Below are 22,027 nucleotides of genomic sequence, written 5' to 3'. Positions count from 1 at the left end.
ACCACAAACACCTGAGGTGTTTTATTGCTATTAGAAACTGGTTACCGATGTAATTAGAGCAGTAAAAATAACTTTTGTCATACCTGTGGTATATGGTTTGATATATCATGGCTGTCAGCTAATCAGCATTCAGGGCTCGAACCACGCAGTTTATAATTTACCTTTTAGAATGGTATTTGAATGTTTGTTTCGTTAAATGTCTTATGCTGTGTATAATGTCCATTTTTACAGTTTACATTTCTCTCTGCTCTCTCTCTATGCTGCTTTCCACACAGACCTAGCCCCGCCTCCTGTCACTCAAGGAGTGCATTTGTTGTTGCTTGACCACAAGACACTTGCATTCAGTCTGCATGGTCAATGCAGCAGAAGCGGGTTGTTTCTTATATTTAAATCCACTAGCGTTCTATAATTACACAATTAGTTTGTGTTTCTTACACCTGCAAACAGATAGTTTATCTTTTCTTAGCAAGTTGGGCCTAAATCTTGTTAGCCACTCATCGCTAGTTAGCTGGCTTAGGTAGCTAGCTAATAAATGTGATGAGTCAGAGCAAACGTAACTAGCTATACAGCCTGATAATACCAGTGATGGTGTAGACCTACATCAGCATGTTTGTGCAACAGTGTCTTCTAAATCAAAGAGGAATACGCAAAGCATGAATATGTTAGCTACATGAAGTAGCTAAGCGAGCATTCAATGTAGCCAAAGGTTGACGCTCTGGATAAGAGCATCAGCAAAATTACTAAAATGTAAATGTGTAGGGTCCCCTAGGAAACACTTATCAACACTTTGGTTTGTACCCTGTCACAATAACTCCTCCCTGTCATTTTCATTCATTGTCATTTCAAACCACACTATGCAAAGTGCTCACTATTATATTCTAACTATAAAATTACAATAATCATTATTTTTCAGTTCACCTAAGTGTTTTGCTCTAAATCGAAGTCAAATTACAATTGCAAAATTTGGTTAAAGATGAGGCCTAGAATGTTTGCCAATACCGTGCAGCCCTGTGTGTCAGTGTGGAAATGATCTCAAGAGTCCAGGAAATGCAGGAATTGCTGTTAGTTTTGGGTTGAATTGAACAGTATACAACATTCAGAATGGAGAAAGACCCATTGGTATCACTTTGTTTTGGTCATGTAGTGTACATTCTACGTGGACACCACATTATTATCTCATTAAATCATGGGCATTAATATGGAGGTGCCCCCCCCCTCCTGCAGCTCTGTGCAGGCCAGTGCTGGCCAGTGAAGTTCTTCCACACTGATCTCGACAAACCATTTCTGTATGGATCTCTCTTTGTGCACAGAGGCATTGTCATGTTGAAACAGGAAAGGGCCTTCCCCAAACTGTTGCCATAAAGTTGGAAGCACAGAATCGTCTATTGTATGCTGCAGCGTTAAGATTTTCCTTCACTGGAACTAAGGAGCATAGCCCGAACCATGAAAAACAGCCCCAGGCCATTATTCCTCCTCCACCTAGCTTTACAGTTGGCACTATGCATTGGGGCAGGTAGCGTTCTCCTGACATCCGACAAACCCAGATTTGTCTGTCAAACTGCCAGATGGGGAAGTGTGAGTCATCACTCCATAGACTGAGTTTCCACTGCTCCGGAGTCCAATAGCGACGAGCTTTACACCACTTCAGCTGACGCTTGGGATTGCACATGTTAGTCTTAGGCTTGTGTGCGGCTGCTCCAACATGGAAACCCATTTCATGATGCTCCCGACGAACAGTTTTTTGTGCAGATTTTGCTTCCTGCAGTTTGGAATTCTGTAGTGAGTGTTGCAATCGAGGATAGAATATTTTTACGCGCTTCAGCACTCGCCGGTCCCGTTCTGTTGTCGTTTCCACTTCACAATAACAGCACTTACATTTGACCGGGGCAGCTCTAGTAGGGCCAAAATTTGGTGAACTGACTTGTTTGAAAGGTGGCATCATGTGACGGTGCCATGTTGAAAGTCACTGAGCTCTTCAGTAAGGCCATTATACTGCCAATGTTTGTCTATGGAGATTTCATGGCTGTGTGCTCGATTTTATACACCTGTCAGAAATGGGTGTAGCTAAAATAGCCAAATCCACTCATTTGAATGGGTGTCCATATACTTTTGTGTATGTGTTGCTACCCTAGGGTCACACACTACCCATAAAGCAAATCATTAACATGTATTATTCAAAAACATAAAATACAGCCCCCAAAAAATACACTGTTCTGATTTGAACTTCTGTTTCAAACTCTGTCTTTATAATTATCACCCTTGAAATTCCCACATATTCACATCTCCATCACACACAGTCACAAATGAGTGTGTGTTTGATATAGATGTGAATATTAAGACCTCGCTTAATCTTTGCTGTTGGATATGTCTCCTCAGGTAACAGGTTATTAGGTTTTTGCTGGAACCAAAGCAGCCCACCCTCGTCTATAGATGAAGTGCTTTCAGCCCAGCCTGCTGCCACAGCCAGCTGCTTTGTCTCAGCCACTCACCCATCACACTGTCTCAATAGTGTGCTAATTCAGTGTCTTTCTATTCCAATTTTGTCTCCGACTCCAGGTGTCTCATTTTGTTGTGCTGTTCACTCATCGTCTCATTGGCGTCTCACAGAGGTAGAATCTGGGCAATTAGATGCTGAGTGAGAAAGGGACTCAGACAGAAATAACCCGCGGAGCCACCGTCTGACTCAGCCGCTGTCAAACTGGGTCTCATTGCTGCCTCATTGAGTACCTCACAGTCTGTCTCATTGTTTTGATCTCTGCATGCTGTCGGCTACATCTCAATCCTGTTTTGCAGCATCTCATTCAGTTTCATCCTTTCACTAGAATCTGGAGTCTCTATAGAGAGATGTCTCACTGGACATTTCTCCCTAAACCAAAACCTCTATATGCGGTTGTTTGTGACTGATGTACAAAGGAATAGTCACCATGAATGGCTTTTCTCTGATGTTAGTTTATAGTAGCTGACTGCACACTACCATTTCACTTCAAAACCGTTATCAAGCTCTTACAGTAACTTCAAATGACATTTAATCTCCCATTCAGCACAAGTGTTTGCTCTCCAGGGTCATAAAGAGGCTTTCGATTTAGTGGTGGCTCATTCAAATGACAAGGTTTTGCAAAGCAAAACCCTGGTGTAGCTTCATGAGGAACATTAGGCAGCTCCCAACTGCACTTTCATATCACCTGGGTAAATGCGCAAAAACAAATTGCTCATGACGTAGGCTAATCGTCATAGTCAAAGATGTAAGGTAAACCCTGGCAAAAAAATCTGTGTGACATTTCAAATACACCTAATTCCATGACTTGTTAATAGCAGTTTGCATTTTAACCATGACCATCTGATTTCCAACATAACATATGTGTTACATGTGTTAATGACTACACCACCTGTGAGAATGCTATGAAAGGCAATAGTTACTAAGGTATGAATTAATTGATGCTTTGAGTATAACACAACTCATGTAAAACTAGTAGTTCACTGCTATATCTAAACTGCTTTACTGATTTCCCAGCTGGCCTGGAAAGCACTGCATGGAGGAGGTCTGGTCAATCCACGATTTCTCAATGTTGACGCCGCTAGACTTGTAAATGTTAATTGGGCACTGGCCATTGGATGCCAGCAAAGTATGACAAAATCACCTTACGCAACATCAAAGTTATTTTTCATGGCTATCTCCCAGAAAGCTGTCCATATGGATAAGATCGGATGGTGACACTACTGAAACTGCTGCTTCAAAAAATATATAATACATTACCGATGAAAGGAACAAAGCAACACAGATGGGCTACAGAGGTGAACTATCTCCATAAGACTGTTAGAGCAAAGGCCCAATTGTATCTGGGAAACACTTCACAGGCTCATCTCTAAAGGGAGCAGAACTTTTTTGAACAAAGCACACCAGTACGCCGACTCCTCTGAGCAGATGGATAATCACCCCCCCACCCCTGGCCATCCATGTTGGAATGGAATGAGTTATGGATCTAAATCGGAGAGTTCTCCCTCCCCCCCCTGCAACCCTCAGCGTGTGAGATCTAGAGAACTCACGCTCAGCGATCCGGTCAGTTTGGATAAGGCTCGATCGATGGCCCCCACTCTGGCGGCAGCGCCAGTCTATCACTGAATTGCCCAGCGTTAAGCATTACGAGTCAGATTAACTGGGAGCGAGTCTCTAGAGACAGGTGGGAATTCACAGAAGCTAGGGAGGAAGTCAGTGAGAGCATGTCCACTGAGCGGTGAATGCTTGGTGCTTTACAGATTAGCTCAATTGGAGAACGTGCGTCGAGCCGAGGGAGAGCTCTGTATTTCTATCAACAGGTACACAGGAAGGGAAGAAGCCTTTCCTGAAGAATGATAGATGGCCCATGAAAACCTAATACTGTATGCTACGTCTTAGGATTACTACTGTCATCACTGTTAAATGCCCTTAAAGTGGGGACATTTTAATTCCCAAGTTTGTTGTAGATTATTAGGAACACTGTCCATGCTGAAGCCAGAGCAGACTGACATGAAAGATTAGAAGTCAAACTTGAGGAAGTATCAGCTAAAATAAATGTATCCCATGTTTTTTTTTCTACTGGATGGACTTCTGTGTTCAATTATAATCGTCATTATGTAAGAACTTCCATCTCTGTCTCACTGCCTACACAATCCAGTTGTGGTTACACACATGCGCACACACAGACCCATGCAACAAAAAAAAATATTATGCAAACACACACACTAAGAAGAATGATTTAGCACCTGCATGCCGAAAGCCTCCCGGACAAAATGGAAGTTGTGACCTCTGGAAAAATGGAACCACTGCGTAAGTTTAACACCTGTGTGGCGCCTTGCACCCCTAACGGTTAGATGGGCAGGGATAATTAATGTGTCTGCGGAGCCCAAGCCCAGTTTCTACAAACCGGGGGTAGTCGGCCTCCAATTCACTCAGCACAACGAGGGGAATCATTACACTTGTTCAATACACACGGCGCCAATGTCAGTCTCCTCGCCAGAAACTGATGTTCTGGCAAGGAGAGACCTTGTAAAACGGGGGCAAGTCTGGCCCAGGAGGGTGGGTTCTCTCGTACGTTTGTCACATCAAACACAAACCACTCACCACCCATTTCGCACAAATCTTCTATTCCTTTATTGAAGAAAGTGGGAGATTTGGGCTGCTTTGAATGTTGCCTCTTCTCTTGTCTCATCTTAGTTGGAAAGCCCTGATTTTGTTATGACAATGTTAATCGATATCTTATAGTTGTGTAGGCACATCCATTATTTCACCATTATTTCACACATGCTCACTGTAAAGAAGGAGCAATATAAAGAGACTAGAAGTTTGGTTTGTTTAGAGGACATAAGCAGTGCTGAAAATGGATATCCTATCTGCCTATAATAAATATGCCATTGCATATTGCATACCAGGGCCTGTAGTGACGCCTTTAGCACTGAGATGCGGTGCCTTAGACCGCTGCGCCACTCAGGAGCTTTGACTGCATGGTACCATACTGTGCTGTAGAATTGAGTGCAACAGGTCGCGTTTAGGGTTAAGAAATCTGCATTTTCAAGCCGCAGACCTTTAACAATCTGTGTTTTTAAACCATTTCACTTGTTTTATATTGAAGGTAAACATGATTTTTTTTTTTTTGCTTCAGTAAAGTGATCAGGGGCAGGCAACTATAGTTTCCCTTCACATTAGTGCAACACATTTGGCAGAAAATAGCTTAATTTTCATCAGATGACAACCGAATTGCAATACTATTTGGAGTAAATGAGTTTACAATGAAAAAGCAAGGTATTCTTTGCAAAAACAATGCATGGCTATCATATTTCTAATATTTATCATGGAAAGAATGTAGCCAGTTACATTTCTTTATGTTTTGCTTAAAGTTAATCTTCCATTTTACCAGAGAAAAGTTGGCTACATCAAGAAAAGTACAGGAGAAAAGTAGCTACACATCAGTGTGCTGTTAAATGCCTGTTTATGAATTTTCATCCAAGTGGAGAAGTGCATCTGAAGCACAAAATTAGTCTGATGCCGAGCAGAAATGATCTGTTTTATAATATTTTTGTATTTTTCCCACTCCAGATACAAACTTATGCATACCAACAACTTAGATGCACACAAACAATGACTACATCTCATCTGCCCAGACCCCATCTCTTGTGCCTGCATTAGTGTCTGCCACGTGGCCTTAAATTGTACAAATTTTAGTTTGTCTCGTTGCCCACGCTATTTCAAGAAGAAATCATTTGATTCTTCCATTGTTATTGATGGCTGATTTGATATATTTCCAAGTTTATGCATACGTTTTTTTCAAGATGCGTGATAAGAGAAACGTCCAGCCCATTGGGCATTTCACTACATCCCCATATGCCATGTCTTGAAATATGCTGACAGACAACTTTCTAGCTCCGCCCATAACTTTTGGACTTTATAGCATACCCAGAAAGCTTTAGTCATTACAAGTCTTGGTTGTAATAGTTTATATTTTTTTCTAAATTACTGTCAGTTGGACTTGCTCTCAGCAAGGTTTTGTATATCTTCCCTATCATATGAACATCCTTTTCTGTCTCAAATAAGAGTCCCTCAAGGTTGATCTGATTTCAAATCGACATTTTGTGATATGTAACTTTTAAGTTGCATATAAACTATCTACATTGGTCAGTTTACGGTTTCTATGCCTTTAGTTTCCGTGTGGACCAATTTATCAGTGAATTCTTAAAAGCTATCGAAGGATTGTTCCAAAAGGTTGTGTTTTTAGGGAATGATAGGTTCTTGTAGAATACGTTTCATTTTCATCCATATTGTTATAGTGTTCTTAACTAGGAAGTTGTTCATGTTCTAAGCTTTATCCTTAAATAGGCATATATAAATATTGTGGGGATGAGAATGCGCATCTTCAATATGTCCTTATTGTTCCTCTTTAATGCATTTAACTATATGTCACAAGTAAAAGCCTTGGGTAGCTAATTCCAAGTCTGGAAGGTTAAAACCAGGTCACAATTATGTTTGTTTACTTGTTTACATGGATATACTTCTTCATAAAAACCTATTTGAAACAAGCCATTACCTTACGTTATTATCACGGCATTTCATTATTATTCAGGTTATTACGAATAAATAAATGAAAGAAATGCCAGGTTGTAGAGGATCTGTCAGGTTTTTGTATTGACAACATTAATGGAGTCAAAATAAAGAGATGCCTACTGTACCTTGTCCTTGTCTGGTGGCTTTTCTGCATATAAGATCAGTGAACTCACATACGCAAATGCACCCGTCTTTCAAAGTATAAAGGGGACAACTATGCTGTAGTATGACGATTTAAATCCCATTGGGGAGCCAGGCCCAGCCAATAATAATATTTTTTTCCCCACAAAAGGGCTTTATGACAAATACTCCTCAGTTTCATCAGCTGTCTGGGTGGCTGGTCTCAGATGATCCCGCAGGTGAAGAAGCTGGATGTGGAGGTCCTGGGCTGGTGTGGTTACACGTGTTCTGCGGTTGTGAGGCTGGTTAAACGTACTGCCAAATTATTTAAAACAATGTTGGAGGTGGCTTATGGTAGAGAAATTAACATTAGGTTATAGAACGCTAGTGTATTTATATTAAGGAACAAAGTGAAAACCGCATTGTCATCAATTGCTGCATGTGCTGCATTGACCATGCAGACTGAAATCAAGTGTCTCGTGGTCGAGGAACAAAAATTGCGCTCCTTGTTGTTGTGTCTTTAGATCTTCCCTCTTTCAACATTTCGGAAGGATATTTTCATCTGTCACCGTGTGCATTTGTGGTGTACTTTTGAGAATGGCGGTTTCTCACTAATTGCATTTTGGAACATTGGCGCTTATAGCCTACTGCCGTTTGCGCATTGCTGTGCTTATAATGTGAAGCAGTATCCTAATATTTTATGGAAATATTAAGCTAAATGTTCCGCATTGGTTTTTTGATGCAGAGTGGTTGTATTAATTTCGGAACTATCCCAGAGTATGTTTTGGAATAGTTCTTTCTCGCACAGAACGGCAAGCTGACCAATATAATAGGTCAACTTTTGTACTATGGGGGATAGTAGATTTACATAAGCTTGTGATGTTGCTGTTTGTTACTCATCTTGTTGGCTGACAAAGTAAATGTAGACAGTTCTCGTATGCGCCTCGGAATTCGATAAGAAGAATGTGCGCCATTGCATCCCCGACGTGTCTGTCTTCACTTGTAGCCTACTGCCCAATGTCCACCAGATGCATGTGTTTTGTTTTACCAGATATCTAGCCCGCATTGTGTACAGGTCCTTGCGACATTGCGCTGTGCATTATCATGCTGAAACTTGAGGTGATGGCGGCAGATGAATGGCACGACAATGAATCTCAGGATCTTGTCACAGTATCTCTGTCCATTCAAATTTCCATCAATAAAATGCAGTTGTTCATTGTCCATAACTTTCTAATACCATAACCCCACCGCCACCATGGGGCACTCTGTTCACAACGTTGACATCAGCAAACTGCTCGCCCACACAACGCCATACACTCTGCCTTCTGCCTGGTACATTTAAAACCAGGGTTCATCCAGTGTGCCAGTGGCTATCGAAGGTTAGCATTTTCCCGCTGAAGTCAGTTACGATGCCAAACTGCAGTCCGGTCAAGACCACGATGAGGATAACAAGCATGTAGATGAGCTTCTCTGAGAGTGTTTCTGACAGTTTTTGCAGAATTTTTTGGGTTGTGCAAACTCAGTTTCATCAGCTTTCTGGGTGGCTGGTCTCAAGACGATCTCAAAGAATTTGAGAGAAATACACTTATTTCAGCTCATGAAACATGGGACTAACACTTTACATGTTGCGTTCATATTTTTTGTTAAGTGTATGTTCAGCCCAAGAGCACAGCGTCCACTTTGGCCGTGAGGCAAGGATTTTTTTAGAGGGCATTACGGCCATCGATGCTGCTGGGACATTCGAGGCCTGGTCATGTGTACTAGCAAGGCTGAGATCCAGGGTTTGAGCCTCTGAATGAGCTGTATCAGGAGGAAATGGTCCTCGCAAAGCACGCAGTGTGACGTCCTTTACGTACACATTGTGTGGAGGTAAGCACATTCTCATGCCGACTTCAGTATTTATAAATGCTAGCTTTTGCGTTAAAACTGCACGTGCATGTTTTGGAGTATATTTTGTATGTACTCAATGTTTATAAACGAGGCCCCAGGAGAGCGGAATGTCTGACCAATCGGTGACATGGATAAATTGCAGAATTGATTAATAGATAGGCAAATGATGGTAAACAAATTGCACCAGAGAGAAAAGAAAACAAATACCCTTTGAGACTCTGAGCAGACTACTTCTGCAGTAGATCTTATAGGTCTCTTCATTTCTGTGCTCCTGTTTTATATTTTCCACTGGCCTACAAACAAAAATGGAGGAAAACCCCGGACTGTTCAAAGTCGTTGTCTTTGAAAAATCTACACAACAAGGCCATGCCTTGAATGCAGAAGACCGGGAACAAACTGTATTGTACAAAGAGAGAGTAGTGGGAATTGTCAATTGGAAAACGGGGGAGAATGAATAAATAAATAAGTGGTCTCCTCGGTTGATGTCTCTTGCCTGAGTTGAGCTCGTGAGGATAACGTTAAGTGGCACCCTTCAGCCGGCCGAGCTGGTGGGTTCAGTAGTGCAAATGAGAAGCAGCGCCGGCGGGCCCAGACGCTGTCACATCGCCACGGAGACACAAAACAGATATATTTTTTTTTGCCACACTACCTCCTCTCCGCCTGGGTCCTCAGCACCTTAAAAATGCATTACTTCTCGGTAGAGGGAGGGAATCGCCTACTTCCGAGTTATCCGTTTTTGAATGCATCTTGGCACTCAGAAACATAAAGGCTTTTTTGTGCATGTTAGAATAGTAGAAATGTGATTGTGCATCAGCAGTTTTTCTCTCGTTATGTCAGTCACTGATCACTCAATTAACCCATGTTAGCTAAAATGTTTTAGATTGGTAAATTAGTCGAGTGGCTAGCTATCTAAACTTAGTAATCATGGTCGAATTACCAGTCAGGATTTTAGGTGGCCATCCATACTATCATGGTATTGATTACATATCACAACTCAAGCTTCCTTAAGTTACACCCCCTCTGATTCTGTTAGTCAGTCTCCCTCAGATATCATATTAAAACTTGCAAACATGTCTCTCCACCCTATGGAAAAATGTGTAGAATTGCAGAAAACTTGCTTTAAAATGGCAACACGGGGGAAGATGCACAAGTGGGTAGGTAGCCCCGCGTGCAATTGCAACCTCTCATTATTTCAGATTGCTTTAGAACAAATGTTTGTTTTGGCATAGGGCCCCAAAATGAGTAAGTGTGAGAACTTGAATAATCCATAAACCCCACCAAACCAGAGTGCTCTCTGGCTTCTCTTAGGGGTTGGGTTGGTGGTGCTGTCAGCAAGGAAAGATGACCAAGATTCAGAACTTGGATTTTACAAGCCTCATCCTTTCTTTCAGGGCAATTTTTATCTTACAAGAAATTTGGGTGGAGGTTCATACAGTTTTGTACCCACATTGTAAAGAATGTTAATAATGATGGAGAATAATCTTTACATTGAAAGGTACACTTAATTTTTCATGACTCTCCAAAGGTTCAATAATCAAACCATGCATCAGACCTCATGTGATGATATACCATTAAAAATAGATGACAGTAGGTGGCCATCCATACTATCATGGTATTGATTACATATCACAACTCTAGCTTCCTTAAGTTGCACCCAGCCTCTTAATCCAGAGTTTTGTGGTTTAAGCTCTGGTTTCCTGAGGGGCGCTAATCAGCTAAACTGAGTGCAATGAGACCTTTGTCTCTGATATCCAGATTTGACCTCGGTGTCTCTCTCTCTCAGGGGTACGCTATTTCTCTCGCCCTCCCATCTTTTCCTTTTACCTTAATTATTCCTCATGTTATCATATCTCCATATCTTGCCTTCTTTCCCCCCTCTCAAATTCATTTCTCATTCCTGACTTATCTACCTACAGTACACACCCTTATCATTTGTCTACATCAACCTTCTTTTTTTACCTCTCCTCCCTCTGCCCTTGTTTTCTCCTTCTCTGCTCACTTCTCCCCATTACGTTTTCCTTTTCCCTGTTCTCTAAAGGTGTTTCCATCAACCCCCACATCCCTACCTCTCTCTTTTCCCTTGCCTGCCTACAGTATCTCTGGCTCCAGGGTGCGAGTTAGTCAATTAGAGAGCTTCACTTGTTCATGGCCTGATGGATGTATCCATGATTGGGCTTCAACACCTGCGACCTCCACACTTCCAGCCCTCCCCGCACCCTTTCCTCATATTTTCTATGCCCATTTTGCTTTTCCATATGTTTACCAATGTGTAAAATGAGCCCGGTACATCTGTCCTGCTGTATTTTACATGGGATGACCTTGCTGCAGGTCTTCCTTTGCAGAGAATTTCATATTGGTGTCAAGGGTAGGGATTGAACATGTGCCTCATTGTGAACCAGGACAGTGTTGCTGTAGGTAGAAGACATTAGTTATCACTTAGATGAACAGATCTTTTTTATTTTCATTGAAACTATTTACATACTCTCATAAGTTGCTTCCATTTGTGCTGAATATTTGACCCCATGGTTTTTGGAGCATTGAATATTTTTTTGGTTTTCAAATTCTATCTACCAGTGACCAGTAATTTTCGATGAAAGGGGGAAACAAGAAGATAACCCCCCCCTACTGTGTTGAACTAATGAGAGCAGGGACTGATGCCCTATTCTCACTACGAGAGGGTGCCTGGAAATGTTGAGAAAATATCCTCGGCTAGACCTTATACTGTAATCTAAATTTGCGATCAATCTGGTCACATCTCGACCTCTACCACCGGAGGTCCCGGCGAGTCTTCCTCGAATCACCAATCTACCAGCTGTCAGATGTAAACAGAATTATCTTGTGTAGCCAAATGCTCCTACCGTAAAGATCTTAATAGCAGTGCAATGTTTTTGTCACTCTGAATTAAGCTAACGTTTTAAGGTGCCTTATATCCCATGTAATGATTGTAATGATTTACGTTACAGGATAAAACGAGGCCTGGTTTGTTTTGCAATAATTAGCTTAAATTGTAATACAATCCTGATGGCTGGTTTAGCTAACGTTAGCTGGCAATGTTAATTATGTGACGCATAGCCTACATGATTTGTTTAGCTTGCAACCTGGCTCTGTATAATGCAGATTATACTGTATAACGTTTATGCACTTCTGTATTTGAGAACTGTAGCTAATCGTTTTTGATAGCTAGGCTTGGTGGTAGGGATAGGGCTGTTACGGTGACCATATTACCACCATACCGGCTATCAAGAGTCAAGACCGCAGTCAAATTCCAGGCTTCTGGGCTTCTCCAAGCCATTTGTTTCCAAAACATTTGTTAGCACTTCTTAAAAAGTGTGTGCGAGCAAGGAAGCATACAAACCTGACTCAGTTACACCAACTCAGGAGGAATGGGCCAAAATTCACCCAACTTATTGTGGGAAGCTTGTGGAAGGCTACCCAAAACGCTTGACCCAGTTAAACAATTTAAAGGCAATGCAACTATATACTAATTGAGTGTATTTAAACTTCTGACCCACTGGGAATGTGATGAAAGAAAAAAAAGCTGAAATAAATCACTCTACTATTCATATTCTTAAAATAAAGTGGTGATCCTAACTGACCTAAGACGGAATTTTTACTAGGATTAAATGTCAGTACTTGTGAAAAACTGAGTTTAAATGTAATTGTGTAACTTCCCACTTCAACTGTATATCAATCTACACACAATACCCCACAATGACTGATCAAAAACAGGTTTTTAGACATTTTTGCAAATGTATTAAAAAACAACATTTGCATAAGTATTCATACCCTTTACTCTAACTCCGATCCTCTCCAGCTCTGTCAGGTTGGTTGGGGAGCATTGCTGCACATCTATTTTCAGGACTCTCCAGAGATGTTGGATTGGGTTCAAGTCCAGGCTCTGGCTGGGCCACTCAAGGACATTGAGACTGGTCCCTAAGCCACTCCTGTGTTGTCTTGGCTGTGTGCTTAGGGCCGTTGACAAGTTGGGAGGCGAACCTTCACCCCAGTCTGAGGTCCTGAGTGCGCTGGAGCAGGTTTTCATCAAGGTTATTTCTGTACTTTGCTCCATTTATCTTTCCCTCAATCCTGACTAGTCTCCCTGCTGCTGAAAAACATCCCCACAACATGATGCTGCCACCATGCTCCAACGTAGAGATGGTGCCAGGTTTTCTCTACACGTGACGCTTGCCATTCAAGCCAAATAATTTGATCTTGGTTTCATCAGACCAGAGAGTCTTGTTTCTCATGCTCTGAGTCCTTTAGGTACCTTTTAGACAAGCTCTTAGCGGGCTGTCGTGTGCCTCTTACTGAGGAGTGACTTCCATCTGGCCAATCTACCATAAAGGCCTGATTGGTGGGGTGCTGCAGAGATGGTTGTCCTTCAGGAAGGTTCTCCCATCTCCACAGAAGAACTCTGGAGCTCTGTCAGCGTGTCTATTGGTTTCTTGGTCACCTCCCTGACCAAGGCCCTTCTCCCACGATTGCTCTGTTTGGCCAGGGTGGCCAGCTCTAGGAAGAGTCTTGTTGGTGCTGCTTCCATTTAAGAATGATAGAGGCCACTGTGTTCTAGGGGACCTTAATTGCTGCAGACATTGGCACCCTTCCCCAGATCTGTGCCTCGACACAATCCTGTCTCAGAGCTGTACGGACAATTCCTTTGACCTCATGGCTTGGTTTTTGCTTTGACATGCACTCTCAACTGTGGGACCTTCTATACGGTGGTTGCTCCACTAAAGGTTTTGTGATTATGCTGCAGGACTTAGAGGTAATTTGTGGTTTAGTACGGTACCCTGCATCACCACTTCATTGCTCCAGACCAGCTCAAGGGGGAGTTAGAGCACTGATTATGCTTTTGGGTCCTACTGTGTCTCTAACTGACAATGAATGGGCGACATAAACCTAAATAGAAACTAATATTTGTGCACGGCTTCAGTATTTCTTATTAAAACTGTTGTTACACTAAGGTTTTATTTTGTTAGGTTTGTTTTGCTCTTACTGTAATACTGTAGGCCACTCCCAACCGTTCACGCTATGCAGTACCTGAGTTGCACCTGCAGCACACTGCATTGCAGTGCAAGCTGTGTTGCTACAGATGCTGGTTCAATACCTGTGCCGCCCACGACTGGGAGATGCATGAGATGATTGTAGGTTTTTGGTTTCTCTCCCTCCTAAAAATTTAAATAAACCATTCTTAATAACAAACTGGCTTTTAATTAACTTAACTTCAAATTAGTAACAATGTCTCACCCCGTGTTAAAGGATGGCCTTTTTCGTGTTCATTTTACATGATTTGAAAACAATATAAAAGCCTGTTGGATATTCTCACAGATATATTATTAACCCTGTTATTAGCAGGACAATACATTGGTCATGGCTCCCGAGGGGCGCACAATGGGATTGCTTTGCAGTTCTCCTGCTGTATCCACTGAAAGCGCTCAAGGTTCAAGGCACAAGGGCAGGGGGCACGGGGCACGGGATGGGCCGCAGAGCCACGCACAGAAGACCGACCGAGCCCATGGGGAAGGGAGGAGGAGGAAGGGGGAGAGGGGAGGACCCACACCCTGCCACACTGGTAACACTTTTAAAGGTCATTGCACTAATAATGGTGCTGACTAGGGAAACGTTCCCGCTGTTCTTTGTGCCAGTCTGCACATTCAAACTAAAACAATGTAACTAATAATGGCACTTTATGCTTTCGTTAATAAAATTTTGATAAAGTACTCTTTCAAAATGCCGATGTTTATTTATTTAAGGATCCATAACGAATTACTATGGGAATAAATATCACTGAATTACAGAAATATCCTCTATGTAATTAAAATAAAATGTTATTTGTCACACATACACATGGTTAGCAGATGTTAATGTGAGTGTAGCGAAATGCTTGTGCTTCTAGTTCCGACAATGCAGATATAACCAACGAGTAATCTAATCTAACAATTTCACAACAACTACCTTATACACACAAGTGTAAAGGGATGAAGAATATGTATATAAAAATATATGAATGAGTGATGGTACAGAACAGCATAGGCAAGATGCAGTAGATAGTATAGAGTACAGTATATACATATGAGATGAGTAATGTAGGGTATGTAAACATTATATTAAGTGGCATTGTTTAAAGTGGCTAGTGATACATTTTTCCATTATTAAAGTGGCTGGAGTAAGTATGTTGGCAGCAGCCACTCAATGTTAGTGGTAGCTGTTTAACAGTCTGATTGATGGCCTTGAGATAGAAGCTGTTTTTCAGTCTCTCGGTCCCTGCTTTGATGCACCTGTACTGACCTCGCCTTCTGGATGATAGCGGGGTGAACAGGCAGTGGCTCGGGTGGTTGTTGTCCTTGATGATCTTTATGGCCTTCCTGTGACATCAGGTGGTGTAGGTGTCCTGGAGGGCAGGTAGTTTGCCCCCGGTGATGGGTTGTGCAGACCTCACTACCCTCTGGAGAGCCTTACTGTTGTGGGCGGAGCAGTTGCCGTACCAGGCGGTGATACAGCCCGACAGGATGCTCTCGATTGTGCATCTGTAAAGGTTTGTGAGTGTTTTAGGTGACAAGCCGAATTTCTTCAGCCTCCTGAGGTTGAAGAGGCGCTGCTGCGCCGCCTTTACCACGCTGTCTGTGTGGGTGGACCAATTCAGTTTTTCCGTCATGTGTGCGACGAGGAACTTAACTTACTACCCTCTCCACTACTGTCCCGTCGATGTGGATAGGGGGGTGCTCCCTCTGCTGTTTCCTGAAGTCCACGATGATCTCCTTTGTTTTGTTGACGTTGAGTGTGAGGTTATTTTCCTGACACCACACTCCGAGGGCCCTCACCTTCTCCCTGTAGGCCGTCTCGTCGTTGTTGGTAATCAAGCCTACCACTGTAGTGTCGTCCGCAAACTTGATGATTGAGTTGGAGGCGTACATGGCCATGCAGTCGTGGGTGAACAGGGATTACAGGAGAGGGTTCAGAACGCACCCTTGTGGGGCCCCAGTGTTGAGGATCAGCGGGGTGGAGATGTTGTTACCTACCTTCACCACCTGGGGGCGGCCCGTCAGGAAGTCCAGTACCCAGTTGCACAGGGAGGGGTTGAGACCCAGGATCTCGAGCTTGATGATGAGTTTGGAGGGTACTATGGTGTTAAATGCTGAGCTGTAGTGGATGAACAGCATTCTCACATAGGTATTCCTCTTGTCCATATGGGTTAGGGCAGTGTGGTTGCAATTGCGTCATCTGTGGACCTATTGGGGTGGTAAGCAAATTGGAGTGGGTCTAGGGTGTCAGGTAGGGTGGATGTGAAATGGTCCTTGACTAGTCTCTCAAAGCACTTCATGATGACGAAAGTGAGTGCTACGGGGCGATAGTTGTTTAGCTCAGTTACCTTAACTTCCCTGGGAACAGGAACAATGGTGGCCCTCTGAAGTATGTGGGCACAGCAGACTGGGATAAGGATTGATTGAATATGTCCTTAAACACACCAGCCAGCTGGTCTGTGCATGCTCTGAGAACGCGGCTGGGGATGCTGTCTGGGCCTGCAGCCTTGCGAGGGTTAACACGTTTAAATGTTTTACTCACGTCGACTGCAGTGAAGGAGAGTCCACAGGTTTCGGTAGCGGGCCGTGTCAGTGGCACTGTATTGTCCTCAAAGCGACCGGGCTGGTTATCTTTTTGTAATCCGTGATTGACTGTAGACCCTGCCACATACCTCTTGTGTCTGAGCCGTTGAATTGCTACTCTACTTTGTCTCTATACTGACGCTTAGCTTGATTGATTGCCTTGCGGAGGGAATAGCTACACTGTTTGTATTCGGTCATGCTTCCGGTCACCTTGCCCTGGTTAAAAGCAGTGGTTCGCACTTTCAATTTCGCGCGAATGCTGCCATCAATCCACGGTGTCTGGTTTGGGACTGTTTTAATAGTTGCTGTGGATACAACATCGCCGATGCACTTGCTAATGAACTCTCTCACGTAATTATTGGCGGAGAATCACGTCATATTTTCCGATAGGCCTACCGTAGGTGACATGAGTCTCACTAGTGATGAGTAATGTGGTGCTAAAAGTGGTGCAGGTCTTATTTATTTAAAGAGAATATTGAAGCAATAGGATTTGAAGCAATAGCCTACAACTATTTTAGCACTGTTTCCTACTGCTCTGAGACAAGCATGGGGACTGGTCTTGATACATCAATGAGATTTTTATTTTCACTGAATCTCCATTTGGGTGTGGAAATGTTATGCTCGTAGTGTAACCTTTATTTAACTAGACAGGTCAGTTAAGAACAAATTATTATTTACAAGGACAGCCTACTCCTTCATCCCTGTCGGGGAATTGTGCCCGCACGACACAGGGATAGTTTAGCTAAATAGCCCAATACTGTACTCCTGATCGTCACGTTGTACATTACCATATTTTCCGTTCCATCCTGACGGAAACCGAGGGTTTTTAGTTTTTTCTTGGGATAGAAATACCATAATATTAATTAAGCAAGTTCCAGTCAAGTTTGGACACACCTTCTCAAGGTTTTTCTTTATTTTTTACTATTTTCTACATTGTAGAATAATAGTGAAGACTTCACAACTATGAAATAACAGACATGGAATCAGTTAAGAGCAAATTCAAATTTACAAGAACAGCCTACTACTTCCTCCCCATCGGGGAATTGAACCCCTGTCTCCCGTGTGCCTACATTCTCCAGTACAGCCACTATTGAAAGCTATCAAATGCTTCTCAAAGATGCCCTCTGGTGGTCAAACTTGCACTAACTAGCATTAATGGTACCAGTGGTTTACACTTAGCGTGCCATAGATGCAAGCTGTGCTGCAGTACAACTTTTAAAGGACAAACTTTTAAAGGATGAACCACTGTGTGCCAGGTGTGTGTGCCTTTAGAAGTCTTGTCCAATCAATTGAATTTACCACAGGTGGACTCCAGTCAAGTTGTAGAAACAGGATGGACAATGGAAACAGGATGGACCTGAGCTCTCATAGCAAAGGGTCTGAATACTTATGTAAATAAGGTATTTTTGTTTATTTTTAATACATTTGCACAACAAAAATCAAATGTTTTGCTTTGGGGTATTGTGTGTAGATTGCTGAGGAAAACAATTGAATCCATTCTAGAATAAGCTTGTAAAATAACAATGTGGAAACTCAAGGTGTCTGAATACTTTCAAATGCACTGTACACTCACTATATGACCAAAAGTATGTGGACACCTGTTCGTTGAATACCTCATTCCAATGTCATGGTCATTAATATGGAGTTGGTCTCCCCTTTGCTGCTGTGACAGCTTCCACACTTCTGGGAAAGCTTTTCACTAGATGTTGGAACATGGCTGTGGGGACTTTCTTCAATTTAGCCACAAACATTAGAGAGGTCGGGTACTGATGTTGGGTGATTAGGCCTGGGTAGTCTGATGTTTGATTTGGATCTCACTGCTTTGTGCACAATCATCAGGAAATTTGGGTCCACTGGAACTCTAGCCCAAACCATGAAACAAATGTTATGCTCGTTTCCACTGCTCCAAACCATTTCAGTGTACGCTTGGCATTGACCTTTATTTTGGAACTAGACAGTGTTGAAACTGAAGGTCAGTTAAGAAAATCACAAATGTTATTATTTACAACTGGACTAAGCCTAGCCCAAAGCCTTAGTCTATCAAATGATCATTTTGTTAACCACTCAGGTTCATCAGCCCCAGACCAATTCTCCTTCACCAAACTTTCCCTACAACAGTCCAGTCATTGGGGAATTGTGCCGTTCCGCACGCGTTTCCATTTGAAATAACACACAGGGATAGTTTAGCTAAACTATGATTTTTTCCATACTGGGACAATTAAGTTATGGAATTGAAGACTTCTCAGGTCCAGTTGTTCCAGGTCATCTGAGTTCATCTATAATCAAACAATACACAGGCTCTTCACTGCTGAAATACTCCGTTTGAGGTTGGATGGACTGGACTACAGGCCACTGTATTAGAAACCCAAGCTAGTGCTCCTCATCCACAGCCCTCCCCAGGAGAGCAGAGAAGCGTAAGCCAGCTTTCTGCGGGGCGCTCCACAACCCCATCACTAAAGTGACATTTTCATTTAGGTCTCTGTTATCAGCAATATGGCTTAGCGTTTTACTGCCTCTACATCGCATGCTCTCGTTGCTCCCCCGTCCCTTTATAAACAAAGAAAGAGCTAAATAAAAACTCCCCAACATAATTTATTTGTTTTAGAGTTGTGTGATTTTTTTCTTCTTCTGGCCTGCAGTGATATATGACAAGAGTAAAGTTTAAGTATTGATCCAGCAGCCATGATAGTAGTGGGTGTCTGTTTGGAGAGGAGTGGGAGAAAAATACAGATTTTTTTGATTTTAAGAATAGAGCCACAAGCTTGTTTAGGAATGATATTCAGTGTAAAAAAAACTGGTAATGTACAGTTGCCCTTTAGTTAAGGAGTGATATAGAAAATCTGTGACATTTCTTAGGGTAACATTTAAGGAGTTGCAAAGTACTGATACTTTAATTAACCGTATAGGAACTTTGTGTAACTTTAAAGGGCTAATAATGCAATGTATCAGGCAGCAGTGGACCTGCATTAATATCTCAGTAATAACAAGAAGTAGGGCGTTCACTCACTGCTCTAGAATGTAGTGAAATACCGGTACATTCAAGAGGGTGCTACTAAATTGTCTAAACATAGGCTAAAGAAAACTGTCATTATTATTCACACAATTCATTATTAGATTGTTCTCTACAATATTGTAACCTTAATATGCCTGTACTTAACAGTATTAACATAAGAACGTTTATTTGTTGTGACCGTTGTTAATTTTTAATGCACAGCATGGATGTTTCTGCGTTGGGAGGTGGTAACGTTTGGAGACGTTTTTGTGCTTTGAATCAAAATAAACTTGATACCATCTCCATATCCGTGGCTTTCTAGTCCTCTAAGCCCGGTCAATCAACATTGACAAGGGCTGTTTCTATGGTGATTTAAAGGGGGGTTCTTGTTTTTTCAACTGTCACTATGCACCTGCAAAAAAGATAGCTCAGATATGCGAATGCCTTTTTGAATGTTGATTTAAAAGGGAAAAACTCAGAAATACACCATTCTATTGAATGAACATATTTTCATAAACATTTAATGAAATCAATTTATGGGTGAACACCCTACAATAAGTGCTAGGAGCACACTAGAAACTCTAGAGCAAGTTTGTGGAACGGCAAAGAGCGCTGACCTTGCATGACTTATGTCATACCCAGCCTTGGGGCCAGCTCGCTGAGCTGACATTTAAGAACAGTGTGGTCCCACCACATCAGCAACACCAGAGTGCACAGCGACGAGCGTGTCAGCAGCCAAACAGGTTGTGTCCAAGTCTACAGACTAAGCTAACGAGACCAGCATGTTTGCATGATCAACTAGCATTTGCGCTAACGCACCGCAGGACCTAGTCATCAAGGAGACATGCTAGTTTTCTAATCGCCACCACAGATCTCAGTAGGACTGTCAGACAGATTTTTAGCAACAGTGAACATTTAGACTAATGGTTCAATTGGCTTAAATAGCATACTGCTCTGAGCAACCTCCTAGATCACCAAGAAGTCAGTTGATGTGTGACTGCATGCCACAGAGCTTTATGAACTCTGTCAGTCTCTCTGAAATGATATGTGACGCATGGCTCAATGTGTGTAACACCTTAGATGTTGACAGAAAATGGTCTGGGTCGTGTTCATTTGGCACCTGATGGTCCCTCCCTGTTCCAGTTTGTTTTGTCCAATAAGAATAAGAAACACGCACTTTAACTTTCCATTGCAAATCGTTTTAAAAAGTTTGCCATTGTCTGTTTTTTAGATTTACGGTGTTAGATGAACTGCAAAAATGACTTGTATACACACTTTGACACAAAGGTTACTAAACAAAGTCAGGGTGGACAGAGAGATGAGGGATGGTGTTGGAGAGGAAAAAATAAGACTTTTGTGAACTAACACCCTTCCTAGCTCTGACTTTATTGAAAACGCATTTGACGAAAAATGTACTGACTGACTGATGTGGATCTTAAGATGAACGCACTAACTGCTAATAAGAGCTTCTGCTAAATCACTAAAATGTAAACATTGATTGAGAACTAGTAACTTTCAGATGTTATTCTGAGATTGATTGATTGCTTTGTGTGTGGAACACTACTACCCTACAGCAGTGTGTGCAATCGAGTGAATTATTAATTGATCCCCACTGTACCATTTAATTCTTCTCAGATATACATTCCTATCAATATTTATAATGTCGTTATTATGTGTATGTATTTTTGGTCCCACTGTAACTCGATTCCTTTTTCTTTCTCTCACTCTCGTGCTAACATTTGCAGTACTCAAGGTCTATGTTATATATGACATTCGCATCCTTGGCTTTAGACTTTGTATTATATTCATTTCAGTTACCAGACGATTTTATTCAGTTCAGGGACAGTGACGTGTAGTACTAAGATATTGCAGTCATGGAAAGCAAAACCTTAAAACTATTCAAATGTTTCCCCTTTATGTCCTCATAAACCCACCTGTCCCTTTGTCTCCAGGTTGCGAGGACATTGTGGTGGAGAGCATCTCTCTGGACAAGTTGGTGCCCATCCTGAAGTGGAGCTCGCAGCCCTACGGCTCAAAGTGGGTCCACCGGCAGGCCATGCACTTCCTGTGTGAGGAGTTCAGCCAGGTCATGACCTCTGACGTGCTCTACGAACTGGGCAAGGAACACCTGGTGGCTGCCATCCAGTCAGACTATTTGCAGGTGAGAGGCAGGCAGATGCATGCACTCACTCACTCACTTTGTCTAGCATTAGTAGTTTAGGATGCATCATGTCATATATATTGGCACACTTGTTACAAACCAAGCGGAACTAGCTAGACCTTGAATTTGGAGGTTTACGACATCCCTCTGGTGGCCAAGTTGACCTATTTTAATAAATTCTATTGGTT

The 22,027-nt window shown here is 42.3% G+C and overlaps 1 protein-coding gene across 1 annotated transcript in view; it reads left to right on the top strand.

Annotated features, from left to right (window-relative positions):
• Positions 1 to 22,027, top strand: part of btbd7 (BTB (POZ) domain containing 7) — a 60,932-nt gene that overhangs the window by 20,814 nt on the left and 18,091 nt on the right. The window contains 1 exon segment of the mRNA XM_064925026.1: positions 21,631 to 21,839. Within this exon segment, the coding sequence (XP_064781098.1) occupies positions 21,631 to 21,839 (209 nt within the window).

This window comes from Oncorhynchus masou, chromosome 19, assembly GCF_036934945.1.
Source record: "Oncorhynchus masou masou isolate Uvic2021 chromosome 19, UVic_Omas_1.1, whole genome shotgun sequence".
In the NCBI taxonomy this organism is placed as follows: Eukaryota; Metazoa; Chordata; class Actinopteri; order Salmoniformes; family Salmonidae; genus Oncorhynchus; species Oncorhynchus masou.
This window is presented reverse-complemented; position numbering and strand designations above follow the sequence as displayed.